The sequence below is a fragment of the Perca flavescens genome, chromosome 10 (assembly GCF_004354835.1).
Source record: "Perca flavescens isolate YP-PL-M2 chromosome 10, PFLA_1.0, whole genome shotgun sequence".
Lineage (NCBI taxonomy): Eukaryota > Metazoa > Chordata > Actinopteri > Perciformes > Percidae > Perca > Perca flavescens.
Genome location: NC_041340.1, coordinates 12408904 through 12434397, shown reverse-complemented (window position 1 = coordinate 12434397; position 25494 = coordinate 12408904). Strand labels below are relative to the sequence as shown.

At 39.0% G+C, this 25494-nt stretch overlaps 1 protein-coding gene across 4 annotated transcripts in view; it reads right to left on the bottom strand.

The window, feature by feature from the left end:
- The window catches only part of atp8a1 (ATPase phospholipid transporting 8A1), a 110379-nt gene that overhangs the window by 46860 nt on the left and 38025 nt on the right, over positions 1-25494 (bottom strand). The window contains exons 8-20 of one of the 4 annotated variants that reach the window (XM_028588899.1): positions 24240-24309; positions 23948-24075; positions 22610-22721; positions 22075-22240; positions 21714-21719; positions 18937-19064; positions 17173-17250; positions 16960-17048; positions 11683-11727; positions 8749-8821; positions 3830-3935; positions 1784-1866; positions 345-394 (exon numbers count right to left, since the gene is read on the bottom strand). In XM_028588899.1, coding sequence (XP_028444700.1) covers positions 345-394; positions 1784-1866; positions 3830-3935; positions 8749-8821; positions 11683-11727; positions 16960-17048; positions 17173-17250; positions 18937-19064; positions 21714-21719; positions 22075-22240; positions 22610-22721; positions 23948-24075; positions 24240-24309 — 1134 coding nt within the window. The remainder of the gene's footprint in view (positions 1-344; positions 395-1783; positions 1867-3829; positions 3936-8748; positions 8822-11682; positions 11728-16959; positions 17049-17172; positions 17251-18936; positions 19065-21713; positions 21720-22074; positions 22241-22609; positions 22722-23947; positions 24076-24239; positions 24310-25494) is intronic. The other 3 variants (XM_028588901.1, XM_028588900.1, XM_028588902.1) reach the window with 3 other exon arrangements.

Below are 25494 nucleotides of genomic sequence, written 5' to 3'. Positions count from 1 at the left end.
ACAAAGGTGGAATAAGGGGAGAAAGCAAATAAGATAATTCCCATTATAAAAGGTGTTACAGCCACTATAGCAAATTATCAAGTACGGTTTAAGCTAGCACAAGCCTCCTGAAAATAGAAATCACAGAGTTGGTAACAAGATATCACACCTAGGTCACACAATTAATTAGTACAAATCATTAGGGCAAAAGGAAGATGATAAACTCTGACACCATACAATTATTTGTAGTTTCATAAAGCAAATACAATAAGCATGTACACCAATGGACAACAAATAACAGTGTACGGCAGTTGTACAAATAATAACTAATGAAGAGTATAATGTATTAATAATCTGTAGTTTACCTTGTAAACTCCAGCACATGAAGTAGTTCGTATCTCTCCTCTGTTCCAGGCTAAATCCAAAGACACAAATTAACACACTCCAAAGGACATATCTCAAACTCAGTCTTCTTCTGAGACAACTTATCTCAAGTAGCACAAGCCACCCTACTCAAATCAGCCTTAATAGCACATTAAATGTGTTTATCGGTTGCCTGCACTGAGCTGATGGAGGGAGAATAACAAGGTGAAATTCAATTAACTTCCTTAATTGTAGAGACCGCAAGGTACAAGACAGAGCGATTAAATAGATGCTGAGAGCTTAAGGAGGCCTAATAAAGGTTAAGAAATTGGACAAACGTCTTGGAGACAAGATGTTCTCAGCAGAAGAAAAAATTATTTGAAAATGGTTTTGGCCTTTCTGCCTCCGCCTCTTCAGGTCAGCCGATTAAGGGAACATGTAATGTTCGTCATTTTCCATTTCTGTGGCCCATAAGAATACAAAAGGCTGAGTTATCTTTGCCGTTATGCATATTGGTTTTAGTTCAAGGTCTGTAATGGAACATCTGAGCAAAATAAAAAAAAATAGTGAATTATATAAGTAACTGCCTAGAGATAGTCTAGAGATACACTACAACCTAAAAAAAATTATTGGGATGTGCAGTATGGTTAAAGGAATAGTTCAACATTATTCACTCTCATGTCTTCAGAGTATATATGTATGACTTTGCTACAAAATCACACTACTGTCACTTTAACCACACCATGGTCACTTTTCTGTTTGTTTTTTTCTATCCTATTCTTATTTAAATTTTCTTATATAGACCTCGTATTACTTCTTTATTTTATTTTCTCCATTTCTTTATATACACCAATTCACTATTTTACTGGGGGGTTATGTGCCGGACTATTTCTTGGCCAGGTGTTTCCCCCTGTTTCCAGTCTTTATGCTACGCTAAGCAAACCAGCTGCTGGTTGTAGCTTCATAGTTACACAGACATGAGCGTAGCATCAATCTTATCGTCTGACTCTCGGTAATAAAAGCAAAGAAGCCTATTTGCCAAACTTTTAAACTATTCCTTTAATAAATAACCTTAAACCCACTGTAGCATGAAAGTAATATCCTGTTGTTAAGCATGGAACATCAGCATGTTTTGTCTCTCCTCATTACACATTAGTCTTTTATGTCTGTGGCTACATGGGAAAAGGTGAGATATTCCACAGCTTATGAACTGGTGAAGAAATTACAATTGGTTTCATTCATTAATGACAGAAAAACCCTTTTCACTTGGATTAAGCCAATACCCTTGTGGTTAGTATCACACATCTATCAGTGTGTCACATCTTGTCAGTCTTTTTTTCTTGTTTGAGGTCTATCACGATACTCATATTAAAGAGTAAGTGGATCTACCCATCAGTACAAACTTGCATGCCTTTCATTTAAGTTGTCATGTCCAACTTACCATTTCCACTATGACGCTGTCCGGGGTTCTACCAGAAAACACAAAGCCAAGGTTCTGTGCTGCTCTCACCAGAGCTCCTTCATCTTGAAAGCAAATAGAAACACGAAACGTTACAGAAAAACACACAGAAACCAGTGCTGTCTCAAGATAACCTGGCATTTGAACGTTACAATCCTGATAAGAGCCATGTTCACATTTCGTACATAAAACAAGTTTATTTTTGAAAAAATTCAACAATGAGCACAGTGATTGAAAGCTGTGAACCAGGTAGCTGATGCTACAGCTTGCATGAGGATGCTGCAGGACGAGGAAAAGCTCTACACTAGTTTTTTACAGTTCACTTAACTACCGTCCTCTTTGCAGCTATTCCCTGCTCCTCTTAACCCCCCCCCCAGTGTTATAATATAATAACACTAATAATATATTGAATGGCTTGTCAATTGATTTGACAATAACACAAGGTTTGCATTGTTTTCTTGTTTTGTTTTTCCCCATGAGAGCTACTTCTTTGTTTACATTTGAATCGCAGATTTAAACCTTTAAGCATAGTGACATTTTTAAACATTCATTAGGACGGCCCTTATTTTCAGGAGATTTACATAGTAGTACTGTTAGGGGCAACCACTGTGACTACACCACATTTTCTGAGAGTATTAGTTCACTTCCCCTCCTCCAATGGGAGTGTTTTTGTGGATTTAAAAATAATCACATTTAATGGCATGTTTTCTTGAGTGGCAGGTGTCTCATCACTGCTGGGAATGTGAGAGACTGAGGGATCAAAGTCAGGCTCAAAGAATCACAGTGACATACACCATGCATTCTGTAAACAGGATATTTGATTTTCTAATATGATTCCTGGCTCTCTCCTGCACTGATGATTATATAAATGTCTTTATGAAATACTGCTACCTGGAGGCTGTAGTGATGTATTCCATTTGCAAAGACACATAGGCCACTAGATGAAAAATTCAATATCTCAACAACAAAAAACACATCAAGGACACAGCATCATTAATGGAAAGCACATGGAACCAGGATCACATAGAGCTGCAGAGCTGCACCACCAGCAATTTAAGTCTCACAATGTCTTAGACCTGCAGTTTCTGTTTGACTTGTGCCGCAGGGCAGCAAGAAAAGTAAGTTTGGAAGATAAACGTGCCGCTGAGCACAATCTGCAGGAAAGGAAAGTAACCGTTTCTACAAATTGATACTTGTGCCACCAAAAGGCAATGAGTGTTGCAAGTTCTAAGTTTTGTTTCTTCTTTTAAGCTGCATTCAGTGCTCATGTGCTTAAGCTTAACACTTTACACAGTGTAAGCCTGCAAAATTAAAGAGTTTTCTTACTTGCAGAATTATTTTTCTCTACATACAAGAATGAATGCTGAACCCACATTGAGTCATTATGGCCATCGATTAGAAGAGGGCGGGGTCCTAACTTGATTGTTGTGCTAAATATCTGTAGAATAATATTGGGTATCATTGAAATAATTTATTTATCTGTATTTTATTGGTAAAATAGTTAGCTCTTGACAGGTGACTACGGCCATTTCAGCTGTAATAATGACTACAAATGGTAGAAATTGCTAAATCTATCATTTCTAAATCTCCATGTCTAGACTGATACTATTATTTTCCTTCCCTATAGGTAGCACAGGTTGTCATGTTTGGAACTGGTCTGACAGTGACCAAACAACTATACAACATGTGGATAATGTGCAGTATCCCAAAGTTATACGTGCAAGTTTGCAAGTTACAAGCCCTTTTGATATGTGCTTTGAATCTAAAAATGTAAACCTGATTAGCTCCTACATTCCAAAATACTTAAGTCTTGATCGTGAACACCTCAACAGTCAAGAAGGTCTACTTGTTTCTTATCCGGATTTTATTTAGGTTTTTTTGTTTTTCTCTTTGGAGCCCCCAGACAATAAACAAAGTATGGGCAATAAAAAGGTTCCCAAATTATAATAGGATAATACCAGAGCAGCATACTGTAAATGCAAAAGCTGTATAATTTCCACAAGCTGTGTTGATGAAAGTGTCATCTACCTGGAGATGCAGCCTGGTAGGTGATTTTTCCATCCGTGCGCTCAGGGACTGCAGTGTGACAGATGGCCATCATGGTCATAAAGTCCAGGATGACAGCAGCTGTAGGCTACAGGAAGTAGAAAGGGCACTTTGACTTTAAATGTTCTTTAATTAAAAACAGAACAACTAGAAAGACATTGATGATACTGTACAGTTTGACAGACTCTGATGTAAATGTGTGAGACACACACAACCTGCTACAACAGTTACATGTGTTGCGGGCAGCCATGTTTACGGACAACTTCTCTTCATACATTTATGTACTGTAGATTTGGGTGAACGGTGATATGTAGCATTTGTTGAAACCTTTTTGTTGCACAAGGTATGCAACCCATCTAGTACAGCAAATAGGCTACAAATCAAACATTAAGAAGAGTTGTTTGGAAATACTGTTTAGCTAAACACTGTTTGACTTGCTTGATTGACTACCATCTCCATTTAGTGTTGCAGAGACCCAAACCACAAATGCATGAAATGTAAAGCTAGCTGTTTGGTCTCTGACCATTATACATGCCATGTCATCATTAGTGTTGTCCATCAGGCTGGGAAGATGCACTGAATAGTTTGGTGTGGTTTGTATCCACACTGACAACCTTTCAGAAAATATCAACTACAAATTGTGTACCACAAATCAATATTTTATATTAGCAGAAAAGAGAGGGAATCACAAAAAACAGATTGAGAGTGAATATTTCACTTTTCCATAAACACAACCTAAGAGGCCTGGGACCACTTATCAATTTCATAATTCAGTAAAAATGACTTTTCATTTTTACTGTTTTTTTTTTTTAAAAGTGCATGAATACATTCTCCATGCCAATCTTGACCCCAAAACTGAAATGATTGACTTAAAACCTCACCTCTCTGGTACAAATATGTTACTGTGACATTCAGGAGTAAAAAATAAATAAATAAAACAAGGAGTCTGTCTAAATCCATTAACTCCACATTTTGTTGTTCGAAGCCACCGTCTAGTTTGTCAGTTTTCTGAAACACATTTGGCTCCAGTATTCACCAGTCCGGTTGGGCCCGACTAATGACTGGTTGTAACGAGACAGTAGGATCCCACAGACTGACATTTGCTCAAGCATGTAGATGCGCAACATAAACTTGCTTCAGTTAATGAAAAAAGGCCTAACCTATACACTGAGGGCATTTTACATTAATGAGGGGAAACATATGACTAACTAGCCGAGGGATAGACTCGGACAGGCATCTGCTGAGGCTCCGGTCTGAAGCTGCAGGACCACCAGCCTCTAGTCAGTGAGGCAGAGATATCAACTACCTCCAGGGCTATGCCAGGCCTGAATCATACAGCAAACAGTAATCAGGCTATGATGGTTGTTAAAAAGGAATTCAATAGCAGAATAAGCAATGAACCTACAGTGACACAGAAGCTCTACAGCAGATGTGACAAATATATGCCATGCTATGCATGGTTGACAGCTTATTATTACTCAAAAAAACATCTGCTCTTCTCCTGTTCACTTCTCAAACCATAAGCTGTATACACACACGGTATTGTTAAATTTCCTCTTTCTGTTGGCCATGGCAACTCTGATGAGAGATCTCTAACAGGGAACAAAGAGAAAATGAATGGAGAGGGGAGGGCAAATCAAAGGGCCTTTTGTAAATGAAAGTACACAGAGTCTATTAAAGTCCAGGTGGCTGTGAGAGTCCCCTCTGCCTCCTAGCAGCATGCTAATCTGGTCTGGGTTGACAGGTATCCTCTGAAGGACATGTCAGTACGTGTGTGTGGGGGCTCTTATATTTCTATTTTTGTGAGGCGCCAGTTGAGTTTAAGACACTGAGTGTGGGGACATTTTTTGAAAATGCCAACATTTTGGCCAGTCCTCACCTCTTCAAGTGGCTGATTAGGTTAGAAATAAGTTTTGGTTAAATCTACGGTAAGGGATGGGGTAAGGCATATAGTTCAACATTTTTGGGAGTCTCTGCTATTTGCCTGTTACACTTAAGGTGTGGACACACTAGACCGAAAATCGGCCGTTGGACAGTCTGGCAAGGTCAGTGACTCGAATCAGTTCGGTGTGTCCCGTGCCGTCGTCAGTCTGGGGGGCTGTCGGCATTCATTTTGGCCGACCTGACATGTTCAGTCGCCGGCAGGGCAGTCGGGATTCACCCGGAAATGGGGAGCGGAACGAGGTGACTAGAGTCTCTCAAAATCTGACGAAAATCTTTTAAACTGACCTTTGTTGAGCTGAAATGAAGACAGATTCAGCAACTGCACGGCCCATTTCTCGCTTAAAATGTTTTCACAAACATGTTTTAGTGAACTATTTTAGTACAATATGAGATCGTATTCTGAACGGCCGCCATGACAGCCTGGCTTTGAATTTCCGGAGAAAACAAACCCATGTGACATGTTCGTCCAATCAGCTGCCGGTTTTCATTTCTTGGGCAACAATACAGAGTAGCGCCGCCTGCTGCTATGGAGATGTATTACGTTTCTCAAGTCGTTGTCGCCTCAGTGTGTCCCGAGGCAGTTTTTTGGACCTCGGGGAAAAAAAAAGGGTTACGTTAAGGTTAGGGTTATGGTCTACGGAATGAATTATGTCAATGACTGTCCCCACAAGCACAGAAGTCAAACATGTGTTTGCTATCCAGGGTAGTGGTAACCTAGGCAGAGAGTACAGGGCAAGTTGTGAGCTTTGCTCTGATGGCACAATTAGAAGTGACAGCTAATATATGTGCTGCCAGCTATCACTCCCACTGACTCCTGGTTAATATGAGTCATGACAACAGTGACGGACACTCATCACTTCAGACATGGCCAGTGTGGAAAAGGTTGAAGGGTGAAAGAGAAAATTTAGCAGAGCACCCACGACGGCTGCTGAAGCTCTGCGGGCAGAGAACATGTCCAGTGACTCAAGAGAACATGAAAAGCACCAGAGGGGATGCTTGTTTTTGTCAGCACTTTTAATTCCCCTCTCCTTTAGTCTGCCATCCCCCGCAACACTGTATCAACACTACTCCTACAAATAGCCTGCAGCGACCCAAAAGTGTTGTTAATGTTAAGGATTAGAAATGTTTAAGTAAGAAGCATCCTGATGGCCATACGGACAAGGTGAGATGTGAGAACATAAGGGGTCAAATAAATTATTGGTTCCCAGTATTTTTTCCCCACATCTTTAGCTAACTATAAGCGCGGTTCAATCAGGCGCGGCGCGGCTGCAGCTCATCTAGAGATTCGACGAGTCCCCCTTTTTTCGTCTAGCTGTCTAACATCCAGGTAGCGATGTGGGGGAAGCAGGCCGGCAACAAAACAACGTGCTGGAGAGCACAAGAGCCTGGGCGTTCATCTAACGTGTTTGTGTACGATTCATTTCGTCACTTGCATGTAGGGTAGACAGCAATCAGTTTTTGGCGTAGATATAGGAAAATAAGCTTGTTGCTTTTGTGCTCAGAGATAAATGAGAAGAACAATAACCCCCTCATGTCTGTGCTGTAAATATGAAGCTGTAGCCAGCAGCCAATTAGTCTAGCTTAGCATAAATACTGGAAACAGGGGGAAGTAGCTAGCTAGTGGCTTCCTGGAGTCTTGTCATCACCGCAATTAGCTGAGGAAGTCCCTGCACAAAGAAATACTCCAGGAAAAAAAAAAGTCTGGTAAAACCCCAACATGCCGTTTTGACACTTTTTACATTTTAGTTTTGTACAGATTAAACAAACAAGACATAACATGTTAATTGGTGAGCTTTTGAGGTGCTGGAAGGTGGATTTTGATACCTTTTTTGGTACAGCTAAGCGGCTGCTGGCTCCAGCTTTTATATCATCTAATTGTCGGCAAAGAGACAATATTTCCCAAAACGTCTAAATATTCCTTTAATAGCAGTGCCACTATTGAGAGATCGTGTGCATTCAATTTCAAAACTCAAAATACATGACAGCATCGTGACCGGAGTCTTGTTATATAATAGAAGGTGACTAGGAGAAGGAAAAACTATGACTCACAAAAGTGCTAAAATATTAAGACATCCACCATTAACAACTCATTAGTACACCTACAAAACAACAGATAAATCATAAGCTAAATCTTTACCAGAGATTTAGAGAGACTGGGGTTTCTAAACAGTGGTTGGTCGTGCACTATAATTAGCAGAGGGCGCGGGGCTATCAATATGAAACAAAAGCAGATCCTAGACAAACTCAATGTGTAGAGAGATTCTGCTGTCATAACAAAGCAAACATCACAGTGGGATTACTACTTTCCGTGGGCGGTGCTACTGTACGTAATTAGATGTGACATTCTGCCTCCCCCATGCTGTTCTGCAGCTGAGTGACTCAACCAACCAATCAATCAAAGTTTTTACCCATTTCATTACCACAGGTGGCCTTAACTGCTCCATCTAAAATCCTGTGACAAATCAAATGCATGTCTATATTTTGAGACACAGGCACAACTGCTAAATATTTGATTTTCTTTCTGGGCCCTTCATAGGATATCCATAAATTAAAAGCAAATCACTCTACAGCAGTACAGTTCCCCACAGTGATGAAGCAAATAAGCAGGTTTTTATCCTGACAGAATAAGCTAATTAAGTTATTTGCCTGCCTGTAAAGAAATAATAAGCCACCCCTCAGCAGGATTTTAATCAAACTGATATTAAAGAGAATATAGTCAACGTGTCTGTCAAAACTGGTCATCTTACCATGAAACATCACAGCATTTTCACCATTTTTAAGACCCATACACACACATAAGAACATAAACACAAGCCCACCACATCACTAAGGTCCACATAAAATGGCAAAAAGACCTTATACAACCACACACAATTAGATTAAAAATCCTTCTTAGTTTTGTCCTAAACAGCAGCTATCACTGCAGGCGGGTGGCAGGGAACCCTGACATTACTTACGTGATTACTTTGGAGGTTTTCCAGTAAGCTCAGGTCATTAAATCCCTCCTCCTCTGATGAGTGTGTGCTGTGGCTGGAAAGAAGAGACAGAGAAGTCAAAAAAACAGAACACACTGGAATACTTGATAGCACTTACAGCCAACTAGAGGATGTTGTTGGGACACTGGAGTAACATTTAATTCATTTGCATCATCAATGCTTGTGACAGCAGGAGTTTACATACAGTATAAGTACATCTTTCTACTAGCGTCTGACAGTGATAAGCATGACAAAAGTGTTTATGTACCAACAGCAAATGTTTCACATTTCTGCTTGAAAAATTATGAAATAGTTGTCACAAAAAACAAAAACAAATTAACTAATCAATTAGTCAACTTATTTTTTCAGATCTAGAAAAAAAACAATGCACCCCAAGACTGGCACCACAAAACAGATCTCAATTGTACTGACATAGCCAGTGCTGTGTGCCAACAGTATTGACAGAAAAATACCAACCGCAATGCAGGCAGAATGCAAATGCAAGCCCCCTGGGCATTAGTAATGTCATGTACAGTGTGACTGTACATGGAGGAGCAGATTATCATTTCACAATGCCCTTTTTATATTATATATATATATATATATATATATATATATATATATATATATATATATATATATATATATATCATATTACCTTCAGTCATTTCCATAAATAATAAATGCTTTTTGAATTAAACAATGCAAGAGAAATTGCTTACAGGGACACAGCAGCAGACAGGCTGAATTTCTGGCAGCTAATAAAGACCATATGACTCATATACTAATCAAAGCCAAGCCCTAATAAATTACTGTAAATACAATTAGTCAATCATACTTGCACCAGAAATGTTTTTCGTAAACTGGCAAGATGCAAAATAATTTAATATTTATACAGGAATATAGCAAAAGAAAAATTCATACAATCTTCTGTCAACAACAGAAAGCCATGCTGAACTGGAAAAACAGGATTTGGGATTGCAGAGAAGACCTTTTCATTTACCTTTTCATTTACCGCCCCCTCCCCCCTCCTGTCTAACAGTGATTTTGTATTATAACAACCACCCGGTCGCCGACCTTCCAGGGGGGGGATCGATCCATGATTCTGTGTGACGAATAGAGTCCTATAAATCAGATATACAGCAGCTTTGTCCGTGGCACTGGGGCTTGATAGAAATGTTACTGAGGCTGCCATTAGCAACTATAAGTCTTTCTAAATCCCACAGGATACACCGTTCGGATCCCTAAGAGCCAAACAGCCAGCCGGCCAGTAATACTCCAATCTACTGCACCACAAATAGGAAAAACACAGCGATGCCATCAAGCAGCAGGGCTGGAGTCGATATTGTGTTACACAGACATAGATGCACTGGAGGTTAGGGAAATTTATCACACTTGCAGGCTTTATTAAAATATGTCTGGGAGAAATCGGCAAACAAAGCCTGCATTTCTAAACCCTCCACATACATATTGTAAACACATACTGAGAAAGAGGGTGGATGTTTCAACTAAAAAGCTTGATGTTTTGTATCATACACTGTAAAATATACAGTATGTTTTCTGATTACAGCAGGTTACATCCATGCAACATATTCCTACATGTTTGTATCTAGATTTAATTTCAAGACCTTTATACATTTATATGTGAAGTAAAAACCTATTCCGCAACAAAGACTGAAAAACTGCAGTACTTTTGATAGAAAATCTATGGAGACATTATTACTGTTTCTAACCCTTGTACAGAGAAGGAAGCCCAAAGCTTTTCTCTACTGCAGCAGTAGCATAGTTCGCCAAGTCAATTGTCTTGATGAAAATCTAAGGCACGGGGGCTGGGTGTGGCTGGGACGGTCAGTTATTGATTATCTGCCAGCACACAGAGGTCCTGTCACTATAGGAACAAGGGTGCTGGCTGTTCACAGTCAATAGCCGGGAACGGGTTCTTGATCAAACCTGCCGACACACATGCTGTCATGGAAGTAATACAGTTATAACTGACCTGTGTCTAGATGGCAGCGTTTGACAGAGATAAACTTTGATTAAAATTAGCCATAGGATGATGACCAATCCAGTACTGGTCTTGTTTTTTTTGTTTTATATAATCCAAGCAACAAAACACACTTTGTTGTCCCCTTGTTCCTGTATCCCAGCCTATTTGGTGTAGAAATAAAAACCCAGTTCAAAAACTCAAGTTTTTTTTCAGGGAGAAAAAAAAAAGCAGCAAAAAGAGACATGCCTTCATGAAAGCTGCTAACTTCCTTAAAACAGCAAGATTCAACATTTTGGCATAATAGGCATTGACAAACCCACATGCAAAATGGATAAGACACACCCATGCTGTTACTGCAGATCTCAACACTGTAGCAAACAGATCTCAAACTTAGGACTCTGTGTGTGTGTGTGTGTGTGTGTGTGTGTGTGTGTGTGTGTGTGTGTGTGTGTGTGTGTGTGTGTGTGTGTGTGTGTGTGTGTGTGTATGTGAGAGAGAATAAGTGGGAGTGTAATCTACCACTTCGTTACCAAGTTAATTTGATGTTAACTGGGGAAAAGGAGAATGTGCTGCACAGCTTCAGCCTCAACACAACATAAAAAGGCTGGTAGGAAGCCACATAACATAACCACTCAGAATTCAATAATAACTCTAATACTGCCAGCATATATATATATATATATATATATAAACTGTAATATGTTTGTTTTTAAAGCTGTTCTTTCACATAAACAGATATACACAGTGAACTAAGAGCCACAGTCACATAAAACATGTCCAAAGTGTACTCAACGCACACAAAAACAACAAACACAAATTGAGGTATTGTGTTCAATGTCACAATTTTCACAAGGCAAGGCAGCACTAATACATCACAGAAGCGAGGAGTGATTAAAAAACGATCACCATTTCACACCCAGTCATCTTACCAGTCGTCCTCTGCAAAACTACCCTCCTCAGCCTCAGGGACGTGGCTGTTGGAGAAAAAATTATCGTGTTGACAAAGTCTATTGTTAACATGTTCTGTGAATGTACAGACGCCAGGATTGGATTAAAGATGGGTTTGTTTATGAGTTGGCAGGTGTTAGAGTATGAAAGGTCAGATGCCGGGAAGGACTGTAGCCGAGGTGTTGTGGTTAGGTTGATAGCAGTGATTATAGCAGGTCCTCTGATCATTTACACATGATACTACTCTCATGTCCACACAGTCGGAGCCTGTTACCTTAGCTTAGCACAAAGACTGGAAAGAGGGGGAAATGGGCTGTGATCGAAATCACATATTAACCTAGTGTGATGTAAATTTGAGTGTGTAGTGCTTTCCCATGCATAGTTTGTGGATTTTGTGTACGCAAGAAATGCCTGGATCTATAACAGATTAGCAACAATTTCTTAGTATGAGACGTGAGCCTACTGGACATACTCAATCGCTCCAAAGGCAGACGGTTTAAATAATTAACCGTTGGCAAATGATGGCGAGTGACATCAAGGTACAGTTAAGAGGAAAAGTGTGAGTGCTCACATTTGAAATATTTAATAATTTAAATATTGCCTTAAAATATGAAATTGAGTGGAAGAGGTAATGTTGATTTAATATTTGAAATAAACTATTTTCATTTAATAGTAGCTCCGATCGGTAACGCTGTGATCGATACTGTCGTGTTGCAGAGAAGACGTATTGCTTAAGTATACTTCATTGTGAGAAGTCTGTTGGTAATGGCATGCTTACATCATTAATTTAGTAGGGTTAGGGTTAGCTGAGTAGTTGAAGTAATGTGTGTAGTGTGCAGTATGTTAGTATGCAGTACGTTAGTATGCGATTTCGAACACAGCCACAGTGTAAAAAACCTCTACAGTTCACTAATTAACACAACATCTCAATATTATATCTTGTTTGTATTATCGTACAAAAACCAAAGTATAAAAACCTTGGTAAAAGTTGCAGAAAAAACTCCAGCACATAAATCCCTGTAAAGCCCTCTGTTCCATTTCTACACTTTGGATTTTGTATGAATTAGCGCTGTCAGTTAAACGCGTTATTAACGCCGTTAATGCAAACCCATTTTAACAGCGTACATTTTTTTATCGCAAGTTTAACGTTCTTTTTGGCCTAGCAAAGTTTGTACAGGCACGCCGCACACACTTGCTTAAGCATGCGAGCCGGCCACAGGCGGAGTTGGGAGAGTCTGGACTTTTCCCAGTGGGCCGGTAGTGTTTCGAGGCCGCGAGGGCTGGTCTGATAATAGTTATACATTGCAAGCAACACACTCTTATTTCAATACAAAACACAGGGTAATCAGAAAGCACTAATGGTCACAACCTTATAGGATTTTCAGAAATATAGGGGGATCAGTGAGCGGACCCTCCCCAAATGGCACAGCCCTGGTCAGACTGTGTTGCTGTGCTTTGTTCATTCATTCACCATACGAACATTCATTAACAAAAAAACAATAATGGGACAAAAAGAAATCAAGGGACATTTAGAATAGATAAAAATGCGTGATTAATTGCGAGTTAACTATGACATTAATGCGATTAATAGCGATTAAATATTTTAAATCGTTTGACAGCACTAGTATGAATTAAACATACTATTAGCACAATTTGGTAGTATGTTTTCTTCACTTGTCACTATGGCGCCAATCATTAATTGCCTCAGTAAATTATTGAAGTATTTATTTTACTTATTTATTAAGGGCTAGTTTTTGCTCACTTTACTGTTATTGCTCCTTACAATAGTATACATGCACTAGCATTAATTCTAAGTTATTGTTAACTGAAAGTTTTGTGCTCACTTTCCTTTCCTTACAAGTGACAGATGTTATACTAGCTGTAATTCTTTACGGGCAAAAAGAAAGCTACTGCATGCATGCGATTTAGATCTCAATATATGCTGCTGTTCTATATCCAGTTGTGTTGTGCATGTTAAGTGAAAAGTCAGTCCCTTCACTCATCAGTATCAATCATTTTGGTATTACATACATGTAAGATCCATTAGAAACTTACTGTTAAGAATAAAATTTACCACTAAAATAATACCATGTATATTCTGATTAAACACACTGTAGTAAAACCTGAAATGTGACTAGTTACTGTAGTTAGCAGTTGTTTTTCACTAACTGTCTCAAGCGGACAACGAAGTCTGAAACACACAAAATGTTTGGATCATTATGCTCTTATAAAACATACTAAACATATTTGATACCAAAAAAGTAATTATATTTAAATGGGGTTATAACAAATAAAAGATATTACACTGAGGACGTTTTGCCAAAATGTTTTAAGAGAAATTTCAATGAAGGGGAAAACCAAGAAAGCCAGAAACAAAATTGAGGGAATATATAAATGTCTGGGAATAATCTTATTATAGTAAGAAGCCTCCCTTTCTCATTCCTCATCAAGCAACAGCAGGAACTTTGCAACTACAGCGCAACGTGTATGTGAGCATTCTGTGTACATTTTTAAGGCCACCAATGAATCCAGCAATGAAAACAACAATGTTGGAAACTAAATGTGGTCAGAGTGCACGCTGCTCTAAAATGAGGCAACAAATTATTTTGACATCTCTGCTCTGGCAGACTAACTGCAGTGCAGTGTTTTGTTAACTGTAAGGAGTGGAGCCGACCAGACGATGTGCTCTACTGAACATTACAGCTCTCCATTTGATTCCAACTCCGTTTGATTCATGCTGTGAGCCTGTTCACTAGTGTACCTTCAGTAAAACAACATTGTGGTTGGCTGCATTAACAACAAACCAATCCGTCGGCACACAGGCTAATGTACAGTATTAGACGTATGTAACACAACTGTATCCAATGTACATGTTTACTGTGCAACACTTTGCAATTTGAGTTTTGTCATTAAGTACATTTAAAAACAAAAAAAAAACAAAAAAAAACATACTTTCACTCAAATCCAACAACACTCAGGAGGATTCTGGGAGCCTTTCTAACCTAAACCATATTCTCCTTGAGATTTGGACTCCAATCCAGTGGAATTAATTAATGTCTACTCCCTTGGGGTTGGCTTTATTAATTACAGCAGCACTTAATTTGTGGTGAGGAACACATGCGGGCGGCAGTGTCAGGGGGGCTTTGTGTGTGTGCGCTGGCACCAAATTTCATGTCACGCCACGTGCTATGCACGTGCATTTGTATTAAAATAAGGAATGTTTTCATTTTATTTGTATTCAAATTATCTTTTTTTTCTTTTCTTTTTTTTGGGACAAGGAAAATATACTAACACACCCTGAAATAGAGTCAGATACTTTGAAATCTGTCTTTGTACAAAAAGTTAAATACAATCAGTATTGAGGAAGCATTCAGGTATGTTAATTCCAGAGGTAGAGACATTTTAGTGACAGAGAATTTAGAGTTCAATCAAACAATATCTGCCTCACAACTACTTTCATCCATATCTAACGATAAACCGGAGGAAAGCAGACTGGATGCAGTCGAATCTGACATCTACGACAACAGCTTGCCAAGCTGTTTTACTTTTGGGTACATTCATCAACCATGTACTCATTATGTGTTTAAATCATTAAATATATGTCATACAGTATATACTATTTCTATACCGTAAAGGCCTAAACCTAATAAAGAAGAGCAGGAGGGAACAGATTATTTATTTGGAACAGCACCGTGTCAATTGTTTTAGGCTTATAAAATACTGATTGGTATTAATGTGTGACGTGTCATGGACTCAATAAAAACCCATTAAACTCAAGAGAAAATAGTGTTTCTGATCTGGAAGAAAATGCAGATCCAAAAAACACAATCAACACCCAAGACATACACACAAACACATCAATGGTCTGTGACAATTTCCCGACACATTTTGAGGAATAGTGAAATAAAGTTTAAAGAAAATAATTGTATTATACTGTATATTCTATGAAGGAGAAGAACTTACATAGTTATAGCACTACAGTGGGTTGCATTACTGTTGCAGTTAACATTGGTATTGTATGGTGAATTATACATACAGAACAATGAGCTGAACAGTTTTTAAATCTAACCCTCCAACAACTTATTCTGGGAACCCAGAAGGAGCAGAAGAGCAGGCCAAATGATAGCATAATGAAAACAGCCTCGCCTCATTAGAACATGCCTTTCTTCTATCCTGCTATGAAACACTCATTCATATTTATCAGTTGCATAAGAGGGAGTCCTCGTTTCAGCGTATCAAAAGAAGACATCTCTACTTTGGAGGAAGGAGAAAGAGACTGCTGCCTAACGTCAATCTTTGCAGGGAGGAGTGTCTGTCCCGGATCACCTGCAGGCTTGAGTCAATTAAATAACCAATTAAAAAAAAGAAAAGAAAATGATCTTTAACCTAAAACACCCCAAAATTATATCCCTGTCTTTATTCAGCAGCAATAGCAGAAAACAAAAGAAAAAATATCAACAATAATCTTGGACATCAACATTATCACTACTTAAAGTAACTTTATGTTGTTGACCCGGGAGACGGCAATGAGAAGTTGGAGCTAGCAATCATAGCATAATGAGAGCTTTGGTACAGAGAACTCCAGATAAAATACTCTCTTTTGTCTTCAGCCTGCACTTCATCAATCAAGCTTTTAATTGAATCCTAATGGGATTAATCATGTACTGTCACGCCTACACTTGCTTTGGTTCTGTGAAGATCTGCTCTCCCACTTGTTTTGCATCCACTGAGGCTAATTATCTATGAAGTGAACTGAAATGAAATGAGAATATATTCGGAGGGAAGGAAAAAAATGAAGGGCTGATTTAATGTTATTTTAAAATATAATAGAATATGCTTTTATGTCAGTAGAGCTGAGGGAAAAAGTTAATTCATGTGTACTGCAAATTTTGGCTAAATCGCAATGTTTACAAGAGGATACTGTATGTTGCCAATATTTGTATTCTTATTTGTGTCAAGAGATTGTCAAGCTCTGGACCTCGTAGGAAAAATACTGAAATGTATAGCCAGTATCCACAAACTCCTCCAACGTGACATACGAAAAAGCCTAAACGGGAGAGACTAAAGTACCTTTGCTGCCTTTTATTTATAGTTTATGTTGAGAGGAGCACTGATGCAGCTGCTAATGAGAAGGCGAGGGAGGAGAGAGAGACGCCAGCTGTACTGTGATGCACACTTGGCATTTAATGAAGGTGAAGGGGGAGGCAACGGTAGAGGATGCAGGGAAAATCAAAAAGGGAGAGGGAAGAAAAACATACCCATAGGCCACACCAGCGATGGTGCACTTCTTAAACTGCATCACGTTGCAGGTCAGGGTCCCCGTCTTGTCAGAGAAAATGTATTTTACCTGTAGGGGTAGAGAAAGACAGAGTAACACATACTTGATGGGTATACATGTTATACTAAAGCAGAGATTGTATTTTTAGTAGGCATTAGTATAATATAAGTATTATATGAAATGCACAGTTTACCTGGCCTAGTTCTTCATTCAGATTGGAGGTGCGAGCCATGGCAGGTGTGTTCGTGGGCTCATAGAGCATATCGGTGTCCTGAAACCAATCGAGAACTTTTAGTGTAAATTCACTAAAGAAACAACATTTTTGGTAACAATACAGGTTTACAACAAATGAGACTTCACAGTAGCAGTGAAAATTTCCCCTCCAGAAAATACTGAACCAACTGGAGCTGCGGGAAGAGAAGCCAACTGAGAGCTGCCCTTAATGTTCCATTCTAGGATTTTGATTTAAAATTTAATGAAACAAAGGTGCCCAAAATAAGTTTGGGCAAAAAAACAGTACATTTACTCAGCTTAGATATTTGGTGGGGCTGACCTAGTTGCGAAAGATATAAAAAATATTCTAGGTGGTACAACTTTGCCTTGTTTTTTACAGATTTCAATACATGTTGTGTGTTCATAAAAAATATTCTGGGAATGATGCTGACCACGTTACTTGTACCCCATTTAATTTCGATACTCTTTCGATACTCCAATGTTTATACCCAGTTCTTAAACCTGCAATAATCGATTTTTTGGCAAGTTGGGGGCAATGCAACACGCTGTAAACACCTTATAAAAGGTGATATGGCCAATGTGATAGCAAACAGTGGCTTCTTTACACATCAAGCAGAAACAGAGCAACATTAGCATTCATTGTTTTGATCTCTACCAGCTGCCTGCTGCGTTTGGAAACAATGTTGATGAGAGCGGTATGAGTACATTTAAAAAAAAAAAAAAAAAGAAAGAAATGAGACAAAAACACTCTGTAGAGCTGAAAGGAACGACAGAGTCTGGTGATGACTCTCTGTGGGTTCACTACTAAGAGCAACTCCCTTCACATACAAGTAAAAACTCGATCCATTGTTAATATAAAAACATAGATTATAGCAGCTTTACCTGCCATATAGTTTTCTATGTTGAAACAGTCACCACCCAACCGTGCTTTGTTTACTTAGAGATTAACTGTATTGCAAACATTGAAGTGAAATGTTGTACTCATAGCCTGCAATAATATAACACATGTAGATGTACTCTGCTGCAGGTATGTCTTCCTTATGTAATGCATGAAAACATAGAGGTAACATACAGTCATGTGAAAAAATTAGGACACCCATGCTAAAGTTGACTAAAAAGAGAAAAAAAAAAAAATCATCTTTTGGAAATTGATCTCAATGCCTTAATTAAAAAAATGAGGAAAAATCCAACCTTTAAGAACACCAATTTTGTTTGTGAATGAATAATGTATCGTAAATAAATAAATGTTCTTCCTTAAAATACAGGGGGCATAAGTAAGTACACCCCTATGTTAAATTCCCATCGAGGTAGGCAGATTTTTATTTTTAAAGGCCAGTTATTTCATGGATCCAGGATACTATGCATCCTGATAAAGTTCCCTTGGCCTTTGGAATTAAAATTGCCCCACATCATCACATAGCCTTCACCATACCTAGAGATTGGCATGGTTTTATGTTAGTTAGCCTAATAGCTGGTTTGATTTGCATTGAGAGATGATTTTATGGAAAGTACCCCATCCCAATCTCTAGGTTTGGCATTTTTTTAATTAAGGCATTAAGATCAATTTGCAAAAGATGATTTTTTTATTCCTCTTTTTAGTCAACTTTAGCATGGGTGTCCTAATTTTTTCACATGACTGTACACATGCATTTAAAAGTTATTTTCCTCCTTAAAGTCACACCTCAAATTTAAAGTATAGTTCAGATAAATTGCTTCAACTCACCCAGTTGATGAAAAAGGCTTGGATGAACTTGATAACCTCCAGTGTGACCAGGAGACTGATGGGAATCAGATTGTTGAACAGGATGATGAAGGTGAGGAAGTTGAGGCCAAAGTTAGCTGCCCCACCATCTATCAGGGAACGAGTTTTGGACAGAGGGAAGTGATACACAGGAGCCTCATCAGTGCTGGTTCATAAATATCAGTTAGTTAAATGAAAATGCCCAAAGCTACTTCCAGCCAATGATCAACTGTATCCCAATCCACAGAATGTTTTGGGGTAACGTTGTGCATTAGCTGGAATTAGCCATTTCTTCCACCCAACCTCATCCTCTTATGACTCAACTGATTAACAGTCCAATTTAATGTCCCAAAGATTCAAAGTAGCCAACAGGGAATGAAGTATCTCAAATGTCATTAGTGTCACAGCAGCAGCCTTGGCATCCAGCATGATCCAGGCAATGAATTCCACAAAGCACTATGCAGAAATGATGCTGGTAACCCCCCAAAGCCCCAACAATTGCCAATGATCAACATGTAACCCCACTGACACCAAACATGAAAACAGGAGGGATATGATTTACCTTTCCTCAGCTTGCAGGAGGTGCAAATGTTACCTTCCTCAACCCAAGCCTTGATCTTAGCATTGTGGTTGAGAGGGACAGCCCATCCCCATGACAGAACGATTGCAAAACAAAAAACTGGATGGCAGAATGGAAGCTACTGCTACTGGTACAACAACACATATAGGAGGGAATACTGTTTCAGAAGTGGGGAGGAAGACAAACATATTGGATGCTCTCAAGACAAAGGAGGGAGATTCAGTCCATAGCACATTCTCAACCAACAAGGAGTGGAAAAGAGGGGGTGGATTATGCCTGCAAAACAGTTTGGGTGTTTATGAGGATCACTACATCACCTTGTGTCACTCATTTCTAGTAGCCAGCATGTTATGTGATGTAAAGCAAGATTTCTGCTATCGGATGAGACAGGGATACTGTGTTGGATCAGTAGAGAGTCATTACAATAAATAAAAATCAAACCATAGCAAACCAAGACATGCACAGGTCACACAAGTGCAAAAGTACACCTAATATCTTCTCTTAAATATGTCACTGTAATGTAAGAGCAATTTGAATATATGAGGTTGTTATCAAGCGAGTCAACATAAAAACATTTTTATCATTAATTCACAGCAAGTTGTTGCAGGAGTTGGACTGTAAATTGTTGGGGTTTCATTATTCTAAATGATCAGGTGGCACATGTACATTACAGTGAGAAGACAAGACGTCCTAGACATTATACTGAAAGCAGAAGTAGGAAGGAAAAAAAAAAGAACTTTATCATGCCGTCAGTTAAGACGTCAGCAGTTTACTAAAAGAGATAGTCAGCATAAAGTCAATGATATGGTGATAAATGCACAACTACCTACAGAAACTGACTGAGTAAACTGTAGCAGGTGGCATAAATGCATTACAAATGACTATTCATTTTGCTTTCAATCTGCATAAAGTTGTCGCAATGTATAGGGTTAATGCAGGGGATGACCTGTGTCAGCACACTGCAGCAGGTCAAAGTCAAATGAATTACTCGCCGGGCATGCATAATTGCAGGCCTCTGTGACGTACAAGCCTGTGTGATGTGTAGCAGGCTAACGCTGACTCTTCTGTTCCTGTCTGCATCTGACTTCCAAATGTTGATAAGTGAGTGAAATTACAATAATTTAGAAAATTATAGTGATGGAAGTAAATGTGATGTTCAAGATTTGACAATCTCCCCACCTCTCTCTTTTGTCACTGGTTGGATAATATGCACTGGACAGAGTCTCAACAACTCCTTATGGAAGTACAATCAGTCTCAAGATGGACGCCTGCCTTATGACTTACACTCCCCTCATCAGTGTGATATAGGGTCTTTTAGATGTGGGTTTTAATGCCACTAAGGACAATGTTAAAACCCTTTCAAAACCAATAGAAGCCAATGCAACATCTTGTTAAAAGGGACAGTGTAAGTCATAGTGCAAGCTTAAATTGACCAGGGCACAACCTCTCCTACACAGGCCTAACAGGGTACAGAGTAATGGCCAGAGTGTCACGATAATCACTTTGCATACCAGGTTCAGAGCTTCATCACAACAGACCAACTGCCACAGAAGCCGAGCAGCCCACATTCTTTGTGTTCTGTTAATGTCTGTTATAGCTTAAAATGTTTAATAATTGCTTGAGATTACATGTAAAAACTAAACAGGTTTTCACTTCTCCACCTCCCGCCCTCCCCTCTCTGTCTGTTCTTTGAAACTCCACACAAGAAAAGAAGGCGGCAGAGGCATTTAGAAAATGTCAGCTCTTGCCCCTTGGGTTGCACCACATGTTGTGTTCGAGCAATAAACATGTATAAGCCTCCTGCTATGCAAAGCTTCCCGAGTACAACCTCATCTCCCTGGCAGTCAAAGTAAATGCTGCTTAAAAAATAAGATGAGGGTCTAAAGCTTGGGAACTGCAAAGTGTTTAACGTGGCACAAAAAAATGGAGGAAAAGTGAGACAGTGTTTGCATCAGGCACTGAAAATAACTAGACGAAAGTATAACAGAGCTGGAGGGGAAAAACCTATTGTTGGATCCCTGGTATGTGCTTGTCCATGGCATGGGCCCATACAAAGTAGGGCAACCATATAGGGGGCGAGGGTAGGGGGCTTCATTTGCTTAGCAAAGGCAGAGCTTCAGTAAGGGGTTAGTAAGGGAGGGTCATTCACAGATGGCCAAGGCTTTTAAATGGTTGTTACCTGGAGCTGTTAAAAAAACGACAACAAAGAAAACAACAAAATCAAACAGAACATTAGAAAGGAACAAAAAAGTACAGCAGCGCAGTGATATTCAACCATTTCTTTTTTCACTCAAACTCATTCACAACACATCTATGCATGTCACAGCTGTCTTTTCTCAGTTAAAAGGGAATTCACTTATTCCCACATTGCCACATATTTCACTTGTAATGCGAAACATAGTTTAACTGAGGCAACATAAAAACGACACAACACATACCAGCATTTAGGAACTTAAAATGACAAAGAAATAAGCTGATATGGACAAGTGAGACAAAATATGTGGAATAAGAGGTGCAGCCTGGGCTGTTGAGACTCTTACAGTTGAGATCCATGTACCAGGCATCATTGCCGTACTGGTACTTCCAGATGGTTTGGCCAATGGAGCAGACCAGAGAGATGGCCAGCAGGCAACCAAACAGCACAAGGATCTGAAAGTTGGTGATACGCTCAACGTTGGACAGCTTCAGAGGAGGCCGAGTGGAATTCTGGGTAACACAAACAAGACAGTTGTGGTAGAAAAAGAAAAGAGTAAATATGGCATATGGTGAGGTTCCCTATCTTATCATCAAGATAAAACATGTTCAGGGGAACTAAACATTTGTAACAACAAGCTGCCTAGGAGCATTAAATGTCTGAAGATAAAAAATGTGCAGAAAAACATAATAAGATTTGGTGATATTGATGCAGGCACATGCCGTCTGATATTTGTTGGTTAAATAAAACGGCACAGAAATGAAAATAGGTTTTTAAAATAAAGTATGAACCAGTTCACCAGACTGAGCCTTTTCTTAGGCCAACTTTTGTTTTTGTAACTGCAAATAAAACCCTCTAAATACTGTGCACATATGCTTTACCTGCATGAGCTTTGTGTCATGTCCAGTGTAGACCACCACCCCATGCACCCACTGAGTGTTCCTCAGCTGGGCTCCTCTCAGTAAGATCTGGTCTGGACCCAGTGGCATTGTACTGTAGTAAAAAAACAGCACTGCTATGAGTACATTCTTCATACTTTCCCTACAGACTAATAGGCTAACATGGTCTCTTACAAGTTGGTTCAATTATTTTTTGTTGACAAAGTCTTTGGTTGACAGTAATGGCTGACACATTAAACAATCTATAATCTTATTTTGATACTAAAGACATTTGTTTAAAACACTTCACTACACGCCGTCCGAGTGTTCACCTTACATACTTCACAATCGCGGATTTAACATCAATCTTCCTGATTCCTAATTGATAAATATGCCAATGCTAACGATAACCAATAATCAATATTACAACACTAAGTAATCCACCCTGAAAGATCTTTTTACCACACAAAAAATACAAAATAGGTAATTATTATTGCGTGATGCTGTGAAAGACTTGTTCACGTTAACAATATTGATACCACAGACAGTATTAAAATTGGCCTCTATTTCTAATAAATTGCATTTTCCCATCAGCAAGTTGCACTCTTAATTATAAAATCAGAATATAAATGTACATGCAATTCAGTTGTAACAATGGTGTTTAAACTGACATACATCCAAGCCTGTAGGATTTGATGTCTTAAGTTGCATGCTGGTAAAACTGAATAAGAAGATTTTCATCAAGATGAAAATACAGCCCATCAAAAAATACACCCACAAAGAGCTAAGTATAGCTCTTGGTAACAATGCTTATTCAGGAGAGCTTTATTGTCCCAAACTCCAAGAATCAAGCCTTAATATCATATAGCAATAGGACGACTGATAATAAATAAATAAATAAAAATATATATATATATATATATATATATATATATATATATATATATATATATATATATATATATATATATATATATAAACCGTATATATAAACCGTATATAAAATGCATTTTCTGTACAATGGCAAAGTCTCCAAACAAATATCGAGGTTTACTCCTCGACGCAGCGGCCGCGGGTTTGACTCCGACCTGCGGCCCTTTGCTGCATGTCATTCCCCCTCTCTCTCTCTCCCCGTTTATATCTTCATCTGTCTTGCCGAATTAAAGGCCTAAAATGCCCCACAAAATAATTGAGGCAGGTGCTTTCATTTATTTATCAGACAGATTAAATAACCCCTAAAACCCCATAATGCAATGATACAGGCTCTGCTCCTGGCTAATGGGCTATTGAGGTGGCACGAGGGGCTGAGGGCCAGACATGGAGCTCTGCAACTGAGCCCACCTGTGTCCATCAAGGCGGATGTTCCCAACAAACTCATACAGGTGGCGGTTTGGGCTCTCACACTCCATCCGCCCGGAGAGACGCATCAGGCTGTCGATGTCCTTTATGTCTGCAGTTATTTGGAGACCCTGTTGATGCAGTTACAGCAGCATTATTGCAGTGTTTTTACTTTTCATCAATTTGTGTTGCAAACTTAACAGAAGATTCCTCTAAGTTCTCATTGTATGGACAGTGACTTGCATTAAGAAAGATAAAAAAAAAAAAAAAAAAAAAAAAAAAAAAAGACAATCACCTGTCTGATTTTAAGGTTTGTTTCTCCATCCAAGTTAGATGTTTCAATGTAGCACATACCCTGTGGTTCACTGTAGTGGAGGGAGAGGATATACTTGGAATAGGAATACAATACAATACAATACAATACAATACAATAGGACGACTGCTATTTAGTCATGTATAACGGTAAATCTGAACTTAACTGTTCATTATCTTATGTGGCTGTAATTTTATAGAATATTGTATACCAACTAGTAAAAGGACCAGATTATTTACCAATAATAACTTCTACTTTCAATGTAAATTTCCATCTCAATTATTTATAAACTAGATACGATTTTAAAAAAAAGGGCCTACAACAGAACATTACATATGACTAGATCACTGCAAACAAAGACGCTACAGGTCAGCCTAAAGGCCACTCCGAAACATAAAACTACAAAGTTGTACTGAGTGGAAGTTACCCACTTAATGCAAAGTAAATGTCCTTAAGACAGACTTAACATCTTTGTTTAGTGCCACCCCAGAGTTTTACCGTCTAAAATACACTGCAAAGGGACAGGGAGTGGAGAGGGAGAAAACACCAGAGTAGGGATATATGAGCGAGCAGCAGGCATGCCGAGCACAACAAACACAGCAGACAAATGAGCCTCTGTCAGGCTCTGGGCACAGGGACAGAGCGTGAGAGCATGCCAGTGCTTAAGGTGAGCTGGGTCGCAGGTTAGCTACTCTTTTTATAGAGTGATTTATTCATACCGAAGGCTAGTCCAAACACACAGGGTGAAAGAGAAAATCAAAAGGGAGATCTGGACACTGAAGCCCAACCACAATCGATGGGAGGTTTGGAATCAGCTGCTATTAACCATCAAATTCAAGCTTTGCTTCATGGAAATGAGTCTGCTGGCATGGCCAGGGTGGGACAACTTGGTGCTATTCATAAAACAGCAAAATACTGCTTAAATAATGATTGTGAAATACTGAACTACACTTAAGCTTGTTCAAATGGTAGTAACATGTGGAAAGTTGAAAGAAAAATAATTCCAAGATGCTTTACATCTTGGAATGTGACTGCATGCACATTGTCACATCAAATTACATTGCATTGCATTGAGGGTGCCATACAAGCCATGCAAAGGGCAAGAATATGGAAATGTATTCACAGCCAATAAAAAAGTATATCAAAGAAAGAGCTGGCGCTCCTGTGCTGTAGTACTAGATGTCTCCATTCACCGTGAGCAGTGTTGGAAGTTACAGCCAAACATTGAAAAGGGTTT